Source organism: Trachymyrmex septentrionalis, unplaced genomic scaffold (genome assembly GCF_001594115.1).
Source record: "Trachymyrmex septentrionalis isolate Tsep2-gDNA-1 unplaced genomic scaffold, Tsep1.0 scaffold279, whole genome shotgun sequence".
In the NCBI taxonomy this organism is placed as follows: Eukaryota; Metazoa; Arthropoda; class Insecta; order Hymenoptera; family Formicidae; genus Trachymyrmex; species Trachymyrmex septentrionalis.
In genome coordinates, this window is record NW_017305440.1 from 231,483 (window position 1) to 242,314 (window position 10,832).

General features: G+C 43.5%; 2 protein-coding genes across 2 annotated transcripts; one reads left to right on the plus strand and one right to left on the minus strand.

The window, feature by feature from the left end:
* Positions 1–689: 689 nt before the first annotated feature.
* Positions 690–1,073, minus strand: LOC108749233. Its single transcript, XM_018487800.1, has 2 exons — positions 969–1,073; positions 690–887 (listed from the first exon to the last, which is right to left on the minus strand). The coding sequence occupies exons 1-2, from the start codon at positions 1,071–1,073 to the stop codon at positions 690–692; spliced, it is 303 nt and encodes a 100-aa protein (XP_018343302.1).
* A 5,404-nt stretch (positions 1,074–6,477) lies between these two features.
* On the plus strand, positions 6,478–7,068 carry LOC108749234. Its single transcript, XM_018487801.1, has one exon. The coding sequence runs from the start codon at positions 6,478–6,480 to the stop codon at positions 7,066–7,068; it is 591 nt and encodes a 196-aa protein (XP_018343303.1).
* Positions 7,069–10,832: the final 3,764 nt, after the last annotated feature.

Consider the following 10,832-nt stretch of genomic DNA (forward strand, 5'->3'; position numbering starts at 1 on the left):
TCGGCGTTCACGTGTCCCCGGCACGCTAAGTCTCGCAGACCAGGGGCAGTTGTCGCTGGTAGTTTCTCAAGTCAGTCTCTCAAGTCTAAGTCTAAGTCTCAGTCGGGTCGTTCGTCAACGCTCACTTTGGAAGGAACCACTCAATAGACGGCTCAATAGACGGCTCATATAGACGGCTCATATAGACGGCTCACATAGACGGCTCAATAGACGGCTCATATAGACGGCTCAATAGACGGCTCATATAGATGACTCAACAGACGGCACAATAGAAGAGTCTGTGGCTGAGTAGAGTCGAAGGTGGCTGTCTCTGTGCAAGGAACTATTCAAAAACTACAAAGAGTGCTCAACCACACGCCTTCATCAGCGCTGCAAGACTTTCTCACTACACAAGCTGCGCTCATACGAAATCTCTCGGCAAGTTCTGTCTCCATCGCGGAGTCGGGCACAAGAGAGTTTCCCGAACAACGTTTTATATAAATATTACTATTATGTTTCATGTAGTGTCATTTATTATGTATTACTATTATTTTTCATTTCATGTATCGTACATTTATATACGTATTTTATACTCTAAAAATGGAAAGGATAATAAAAAATATTTTAGACGTTTATATTCTTATATGTATTCTATATTGTTATATGTATATAAAATATATCAATTAAAAATTTATCAAATAACATTGTTTTTATGTATCCATGAATTGCGATCCATCGAATCCTAGCCACTTGATGTACACTTTGTCGCCCTTCCTGCGCAACACTTTCTCCACGAGATACACGTCCGGATGAGTAGCGCGATGCAACTCGTGCTCGTAGAACGCTCCAGCGACAGATTTTCTACGATAGTCCTCGAGTAGATAGGTTACGGGATTGGTACGCTGCACCTTAACGATCGTAAACACCTCAGTGGTTCAATTTGGTGTGTGACTCTTCTCAAAAATCGTCTTGTACTTGCTCATGCATACCGAATCGCCTACTTTAAATTTTGCAGGATCCGCTATCTTTATCGCACTGTACACTGTGCCCAAGAGTTTTTCGTCGATCGCAGAAGTTACGTCAGCGGGTCGCATGCTAATGGTGCGATGCTAGCGCGTGTTGTAATCTGACACGAGACGCGATAGCTCGTCGACCCACTTGTAATTGCCGTTGAGTGTAAACATCTTTCACATGTCATTTTTGAGCGTGCGATTGAACCGCTCGATCACTGACGCTTTCAACATCGAATATGTGGAATAGTGATTAACGTTGTGTTTTTTCAAGATATTCTGTACATCTGCATTGTAAAAGTCTTTCCCCATATCCGTTTGTAAATTTTTCGGACATCTTTCGCTCTCTCGAATGATTTCAGCAATAGCGTTAGCCGTCTCGCTTCCACCCTTGCTCTTAAGCGGAACGGTCCACGCGTACTTGCTCAACACATCGATGACGGTGAATATGTAGTGGTAGCCTCTGTTGAAACTCGAGTACGGGCGCATCTCAACGATATCAGCCTGTCACAGATCGTCGTACCCTTGGACTATCACACGCCTTCGCGGAAAATTTCTTCTCGCCGAAGCGTGCAATTCCTCGACGAGCCGACGTTTCTGAGAGCTAATTTTTTCTCTCTTTTCGTCGGATTTCTTTTTCATGATTCGACGTGTAATACACAGAGTACAAGAAATTATTGTATTTTTTCTCGCTGGTGTCACTCGACTAACTCGTTTTATGAATAAGCGATTTAATTTATAATAAGACCGGCTTCGCGAAGTTCCTCGATGATCGACAGCATCTCGTCGTGAGCGTTGTTGCCTGCTCGGTGCGAAGCATCGAGCAATCGTAGACGATTCACCAGCTCGTTGGGATCCCAGTGCACGTAATCGATCGCGTTGTCGTTCAATGTCATTGCGTGAGGTAATCCCTTTCCAGATTTCTTCTGTTTCTTGGGTGTGACCGACATCAACGGCGCGATTACATGTTTGTACTTGTATCCTCTGTTGCTCAATAATCGACCCTGTGAATGGTATTTGTGTTTGTGCGCGTTCGTCACCAACAGCATGCTCTTGTACTTGTGCATATCGTCTTCCGTGTAGAAGGCATCGTCGGGAATTCTCTTGAAAATCAACTCGTAAAGAGTATACCTGGTATACCTGGTATACCGGCGTATCGTACGCCGTCGATAATTATGTTGTCCGCGTCATCCACGTCGAAACGTTTATTGCCAAACATCAGTCCATCCTTGTGTAGGTAAACGCTGTACACGCGATTTATACCGCTCTCTTTACCTCGCGCTCCCCTCAAGACAGCCTCGATGTACTATTGACCCAGCGGGTCAAATCAGCTCATAACGCCTCTCGACCTTTCGATGTTTGCAACTGATTTTAAACCTTCGTCGCTAGCGAGTCTTCTGTCGTTTCGAAAACGTTCTCTAACAACTCTATCGTCGGTATGATTTTGGCACGCGGGGTGGAGGTTATTGGTTGTACATCATCGTGCGATCGATAATGATCGATTGGATTTATGCAGAGTCGTGGTACGCTCAAACGTCTCGCTCGCTTCTTCTCTCTCCTCTTGTTCCTCTTTTTCCTTCCTCTCACGTTTATGGGCAGACGCTGTATCTTCGTCGCGCGACACTGTCTTTGTCGCGCGCATGTCGGGGCTGTCGGCGAAAAATCGCAGCGGCTCGATAAGAGGTTTAAAATCTCTGTCCAACGCGATGCCCTCCTCGATTCTACCGGTCTTCAGAGCGCGATGTTTCTTGCGGATCGACTCGCTCGTCTTCTCGATCGCTCTCGTGATTTTTTCACGCTCGCGCACATCTGCCATGTTCGTCTTTGACTAAGTATCGACAACGACTGGTCGCGTTACGGTATCGCGAACTCATTAAATCTTTTTCTGTATCGTCCATTTGTGAGCGCACTTTCTTTGTCTATCACTATGAATCTATATTTTTGTTGCCAACAGGCGTGGCACAACGCGCAAAATTCGTCGTACGACATGTTGGTATTTACATGATCGTTGTAAACGTGTTTCAAGTTGGTATCATCTTATTTGAACACGATCAGAAGGTTCGCGTTGTCGCGTATCAGATGTTTAGGTATCCTCGCGTACGTCTGACAGAGATAGAAGCAGTCAACGTTCGCATGACGACCCATCGAAAAGTATTCTCTCACCGCATCCTGCTTGTCGCATGCACGTCATCAAAGATAAAAATAGAATTTGGACGCGCCTCACTCGGTGGAACGATGTCGCTGTTGTTGGAGAACGTAAAGTAGCCGATTTCATCGATAGACGTAAACAAATTTTCGAGATATCGATACTTTGGCTGTTGTAACGATTTCGAAGACGTACACGTTCTCGAAACGTATACCGTTCGGGCTCTCGAGTAAACTTATGAGAATGTTGGTTTTACCGCAATTCGACGGGCCGCAAATGATCGTGCGTATAGTACTCGGCAGCATTTCGCCATGCTTTGCGCTTCTCCGCGCTACCTTCCATCATTCGCGATTTCGCGTCACAGTTCGTAACGCGTATCGTCAGCGGTTGCAGCACGAATTTCATGCTCACACTACAGGCTGTGCGCTCTCGAACGACTATTTAAAGACGTGCGAATCCCGCGAATCGCGCAGTGGCAAAATGTATCTCGCGCTGAGTCATTCTTCCGATATTCAAGACTTGAGCGCCGAGCAGTTGCAATATATACCGAAAATCGTATTCTTACGCGTGTACGGCGATTACATCGAACACGTCTGAGACCAGCTTCCGGAACACGTGAAGGCAGATTCGGAGGTTCGAACCTATCATCGGTGCGACGAGCACTACAATCAGCCGTGGCAGCGAATGCACATCGACGGTCCCGCACCTAAGATAAAGGACTGTAACGAATGTCAGCGTCGCGCGGCGGTCTGTTGAATCGAGCGGTAAACGCGCTTCCTTTCGAGTTACATATTCCGGGCTACCAGTTTTGCGGCTCAGGCACTCGACTTGCGAAGCGATTAGCCAGAGGTGACGCGGGCATAAATCCGCTGGACGCGGCGTGTTGAGAACACGACATTGCGTATTCGCACAGCAACGATCTCACCGATAGACACGCGGCAGACAATATACTAGTCGCGAAGGCGCGGAAACACATTACCACGAGTGATTCGGCTCTGGGCGAGAGAGCCGCCGCTGCTGCCGTCTGGGCAGCGATGAAAGCCAAGACCAAGATCGGCATAGACATGAAGAAGAAGACGACGAAAAAGCGAATACTTCCTACGGTGAAACGAGGTGGTGCGTTACCGTTTCTGCCAATGTTGGGCGCGCTCGGATCCTTGATCGGCGGAGCGGCCAGCGTGGCGAAAGCGGTAAACGACAACAAAGCCGCGCGACGTCAGCTCGAAGGCTGCAACGACACGACCGCGCGATGGAACAGGGCCGCGGACTGTATCTCGCTCCGTACAAATACGGACGCGGACTGTATCTCGGCCCGTACAAACATGGACAGGGTGCAGCTGCAAAGAAAAAAAAACGCCAAAGAGACGATAAAAATGCCGTCTGGCGCAACTACCAATGTGCAATTACACGAGCTCGCGAGACATATGCGCATACCATACTTTAGAGGCGTTTTCATGCGTAACGCGTTACCGACGAGCGGTGTGCGTCGAAACGAAAGCGGTATCGTGAATCTGGACGATGCAATGGGGCCTGGTACTCACTGGGTAGAGTACGCGAAGAGGAACAACCGCGTCGTATACTTTGACAGTTTCGGTAATCTTCGACCTCCCAAGGAACTGGTGCGATATTTCGGGAACGGTGCTACAACGATAGAGTACAATCGTACGTCCTATCAGACGTACGATCAGAGCTTCTGCGGACAGATGTGCCTGCGGTTTCTTCAAACGGTAGACGCGCGTGAATTTAAAAAGCTCGGCAAGATGCTGTGAAATTTCAGTATTAGTCGAACACCGTCATGTCGCTGACGCTTACGCTGAGCGGGAAGAGCACCGTCCTCGCGGCAAACTACTTTCCCGCCATAGATTTGAGTGACGGCGATTACGAGCTCGGTCTGGCGATTTTTGAGGCTTATCACACGATACCGAACGTGAATAATTCGAACAACAAATTTTATTTTGCCAAAGATGATGCGGAAATTACAATTCCTGAAGGTTCGTACGAAGTGCGAGACATAAATGAATTTCTAAAACGCGCGATTTTACGGAAACGTCCTCACCGTGACGCGCTTGAAACCGCTGACGTAGTGCGCGATAACAATAAGAACAATGACGCTGATGATGATGATAACGGTGAGGGTGTAGAATACCCGATTACGCTCCGCGCAAACTACAACACGATGAGATGCGAGATTAGATGTGCATACAGAATAAACTTTGATAAACCCAACAGCATTGGATCGCTGCTGGGATTCTCGTCGAAGCGCATACTGCGACCGCGAAGATGGCATGAATCGGACATGTCGATCAACATAATGAACGTAAACGTTATCCGCGTAGAGTGCAACGTGACTGCGGATGCGTACAGCAATGGCAAAAGCTCGCACACGATACACGAATTTTCACCGAGCGTGTCGCCAGGATATAAGATATCGGAAAGGCCGGCACAGATCATTTACCTACCGATCATCGCACGGAGCATTACGGATCTAACGATACGCGTCGACCAGAACGGACGATTGCTCGATTTTCGCGGAGAAGAGATCACCGTTAGATTGCACGTACGACGTAAACAGTGAGATGCTCGTGTTGAACGGAACGGAGCGCACGCAGAGAGATAACGTATTCTTTACAAGGCCAACGACGTCACAGCTCGATAACACTCGCTCATCCAACTGCATTAGAAAGAAGAAGAAGCTCAGCGCGTCGAACGTTACATTTTTAAAGTCTTTGGGATTCGCGGTGCGCAACATTTGAGATGACTGATATCCTAAACATTAAAGACGAGCCGATCTTTGACGATCGCATTGTCGTCAAGATTGAGACTCACACGTACAACCCGTTCGCTAACACAACGTTCGGGTACAGCGATAAGATAAGAATACCCATACAGCAACAAGATCTATGCACATTGCTGTACGAAAGCTTTCTATACATCGAGGGAAAACTGACGAAGAACAAAGTGGTCCAGGGTGCTAGCGTGTCATTGGGAAATAATTGCGTTGCGTTTATATTCGATGAGATTCGATATGAACTCAACGGTGTGGAGATTGATCGTAACAGAAACGTAGGCATAACTAGCACGATCAAAAACTATGTAACAGTGTCATCCGACAGAAGCGTGATTCTGCGGAATGCAGGCTGGGATGCGCAGACTACTGCGGCCGGATACTTTAATTTCTGTGTTCCGCTCTACGTACTGCTGGGATTTTGCGAAAATTACAGACGTGTTGTGATCAACGCTAGTCACGAATTGATTTTAATACGAGCGCGCAACGACAACAATTGTCTGACGGGAGATTCGACGACAGAGCCGACGCTCGAATTATTCAAAATATAGTGGCGAATGCCGCACGTGTTATTGAGCGAGATAAATAAGCTATCGATGCTGCGTGCTTTGGAGAGCGGACGATATCTGAGCATGGCTTTTCGCTCTTGGGATCTGTACGAGTTTCCGCTCTTGCAGAGCACAACCAAGCATTCGTGGGCCATCAAGACGGCTAGTCAGCTCGAGAAGCCGCGCTACGTCATTTTCGCTATGCAAACAGGTCGAAAAAATATCATGTCTGAGGATGCAAGTCGATTCGACCACTGCAAATTAACCAATGCTAAACTCTATCTGAATACGGAATGTTATCCGTACGATGATTTGAATCTAGATTTTGATAAAAACAGATGTGCGATTCTGTACGACTTGTACGCGCGTTTCTGCAAGGGCTACTATGGATACGAGTATCTCGAGCCGAGTCTCACCTTTACAACTTTTTTACGTAATGGCCCGTTCGTGATCATCGATTGCTCTCGACAGAACGAATCGGTCAAGAGTGGCACCGTGGACGTGCGATTAGACTTTGAATGTAAGGAGAACGTGCCCGCAAATACAACAGCCTATTGTCTCATCATACACGATCGTGTAGTTCAGTATAATTACCATTGACCAACGTTATGCGCAAAATCACCTAAGTGCACCTCCGACACGATATAAAATCTATGATACGCCACGATCGATCGCAGTATTCTCAACCTGTCTGTGCCAACGTTCATGGATCTGCAAGGATTCGTCGTTAACAAGAAATTTATCATGAAGGAAGTGGCGGTGCTGAAACAGGGGACCGTTCTCACGCATTATATTTATTAGGTTGTTCGGAAAGTAATTTCGTTTTTTTTTTATGAAAATGAAAGACGATTTATAGTGAATAAATATTTTATTGAATTATATATTGTCCATTTTGGTCCGAAGCTCAAAAAAAAAAAACGATTCCTTTGAAATCCCACCAAACAGATAGCATCACCTTTTTTTGATGAATATCGGCTTTCGAAGTGCTTTGAGCCGGTTAATCTTTTTTACTCCCTGATCTCTTGCGTTTAACATTGTTGTAGACAACCCATTTCTCGTCCCCAGTGATGATGCGCTTCAAAAATGGATCATTTTCTTGACGTTTGAGAAGCAAATCACAGACGTCAATGCGACGGGACAAATTTCTTTCCGAAAGAACATAAGGAACCCATATGTCAAGCTTTGAGATTAAACCTAGGCGTTTTAAATGATCATGAACGGTCGAATTCGATAAATTTAATCTCTCAGCGATCTCACGAGTTGTTATTCGCCGGTTTGCATCATTAATGCCTTTATTGTGTCTTCATCAGCTTCAACTGGCCTTCCAGAACGTGGTGCATCTTCAACATCAAAATTGCCGGATCGAAATTTTGCAAATCAGTTTTGGCACTGGCGTTCTGTCAATACATCTTCTCCATACACATCGGATAATTTTTTTCTTGCTTGAACAGCATTTTTACCTTTTCGATAGTAAAAAAGTAAAATATGCCGAAAATGCTGCTTTTCACTTTCCATATTTGATAGGGCACCAACCAAAAACTACTGCGTAGAATCAATCGAACTTTTTTCACAAGCAAGCCTTGCTATATCAGCTGTCAAAATATATAATGATTATGCGGCTTAAGTGTGAAGTTGGCTGTGAAAAAATACAATTAAGTCCTCTGTTGGGAAAAAACGAAATTACTTTCCGAACAACCCAATATTTTTACGAGTCCCGTATCATGGAAATTTTTGACAAGATCCGACAGGTCTTGCGCTTCCTGGTTGAGTGCTTATCATCATGGATTGCGATGGGAGGACGGGATGGTTTTGTACAACGAGGCGAAACGTCTGATCACGGCAGCTGTATTTGAAGATAATGCTATCGTGTACGTTAAGGGATGCGAGAAACGAACGTGACTGTGGAACTTGCTTCTGGACGATAAGCGAGAACGCATGTACACCTTGGATGCAATTTACGAAGACATGGAATCTTTAACTAATCTGGATGTTACTGTAATACTAGGCGATGTGGACAACATGTTAAGAAATGCGCGTTACAAAATGTATTAAAAATGTATAACTGGTGGTTGCAAAAGAATTTTATAAAAATACGTTAACGTATTTATTAGATATTTCTTTTTTCCTTTCCTTTATAATACATGTACTCATATGAACGTATGTATAAACGTATGTATGAACGTATGTATAAATGTATGTATATATAAACGTACGCATAAACGTATGTGTGTATAAATGTATGAATGTATGTATAAACGTATGTATAGACGTACGTATAAACGTACGTATAAGCTTGTGACAAAAAAATATGTAGAAAGACATGATAAAACATGTCGCGACACGTTTGAAATTCTTGGAAAGAGTTGAGAGGACCTGTCTCTCCTCTTCGATTCCAGAAGTATTACCATATACGTCACAATTTACGCGGATACAATCAGTCTTGCGATACCCGCTTGTACGAACAGTTAAAAAAAATGTTCTTCGCCAAAGAGAACAGTGCATCGTACGACGTGAAGAAGGAATATAACATGTAAGTTTCAACATTCTATACACAAAAGAAACATTTTTTTAACATTATGTATGCAGTCCGCAGCATTGTGCGATGCGTTTATTGAGCAGACGTTACGATCTGACGAATACGGGCTATAAATTTTTGGAAATTGGAATCAACGTTGGTCCACCGAGTTACATGGAGATCGTCCTGGGAGATCATCGCGGACGCGAACTGTCGCTGTCTCTTGAAACCTGGAAGAGGTCCAGCTCTACGAGCAGGAATATTTATAAAATGCTTCGAAACGAATACAAGGACAATTTTATAAGTGTTGGACCGCTAATCGTCAGAGTTCGTACGCTGAACGATGCTTGTACGTCTCGATTCTTCGTCCGCATTACGATGACTGAAACGATGCTACGCCATATGTTTTACTTTGACGGGTGTATCGATGTAACGTTCGAACGATTAATCCGACTCGTCGATACGGTTGATGCAAAGTATACGCGATTCTCCAATACGTCTGAGAACGCCATACGCGACAGCGACTTCTTCAATAGGCGTCAGTTCATCGATTGCGAGCTATTAACTTTACTTTTTAATGAAGAAAGGAACGATGTAATAACATGTGAATAAAAAAAATTTTCGTCCGCATCATTTTATATATGTATTATATTATACTTTATTTTGGTCTCCATCGGTCCATCCATCCATCCTATATCTCGACGCGCTATCACACTCTGTTTATATAAACACTTGCTAGTGCTTCTCTTAAAACGTGTAGGGTTCCATAGTCTGGCAACACTTATGATCTAAAGTGCTTAATATACAATGGTCGCTCTAGCAGCTTTGTCACAGCAAAGGATGCTTCTCAGTCTATACCGAAATTTCGTCCTCATCATTTTTCCGCGAAGTATTCGTTTCAATCATTTACATCGTGAGTGATTTTTTCATTGTGCAAAAGTATTCTACCATTTAGCATTAATAGTAGAATACTTTTGCATGTTTTGTGATTAAATGATAGTGATAGTGACAGATAGTGTGATTTTTTTCTTTTTTTAGAATAAAAAACTTTTGTTCATATAATTTAATTTTTATCAAGATGCGATGAGCAATTTGCAGGAAATTCTAGAGATCCATTGCGAGTATCTCATTGAGGTGGTAGTTTTTTCTTTTATATGTTAAATTTTTTTATTAAATTTGTTTTTTTCTAATATTTAATTTTTCTTTTTCCAGTATGTTATGGTTGAGCCGCAAGTCAGGCTGCGGCTAAAAAATGAATTAGGTATACAGATCATCCCCTTGGTAAGTTCAGTATAAATTATAAATTATACCTTATAAATTATACATAAAGTATTTTTTTTAATTCACTTTTTTCTAATTTGCTTTTTTAGGAAACACATCGCAGCCGTGTGTAAATACGCGAATTTATTAATATTTTTAATATGCAAATAATTTGTGGTGATAGGCAGCGAGATCGAGAGAATTCGAGGAATTATGGGAATATAAAACCACCTTCAACCTGGAGGAACTTTTCGGCCTCCGGCCACCCACCTGAAGAGCCTGAAGAAGAATGGTAATTCTTGGAATTGTAAGTTTAATAAAATCTTATTTATACAATTTAAAGGAATACTATATATATTTATATATTTTTACGTTATATATTATTCTTATATACCATCTGATCAAATTTGACCTGGACTGGTCCATTTAAACCGCGCGCGTAAATTGAATCGGTAAAAATTTTTTTTTTCTAGATTGGTACAACCTTCTCTGACATTCGTGTGAAATTTGAGCGGGATACGTCAGTTAGTGTGTGTTTGGCAGCCATTTGTTTACGACGCAAAAAGTTTCTCTGGCGATTTTTACTATG

Bases quoted from the DNA above. Each gene is read 5' to 3' on its own strand.
- LOC108749233 (XM_018487800.1), bottom strand. From the start codon at position 1,073: ATGCGACCCGCTGACGTAACTTCTGCGATCGACGAAAAACTCTTGGGC. The intron at 888-968 runs GTATGCATGAGC...ACGATCGTTAAG, and splicing joins AATTTAAAGTAGGCGATTCG to GTGCAGCGTACCAATCCCGT.
- LOC108749234 (XM_018487801.1), top strand. From the start codon at position 6,478: ATGCCGCACGTGTTATTGAGCGAGATAAATAAGCTATCGATGCTGCGT.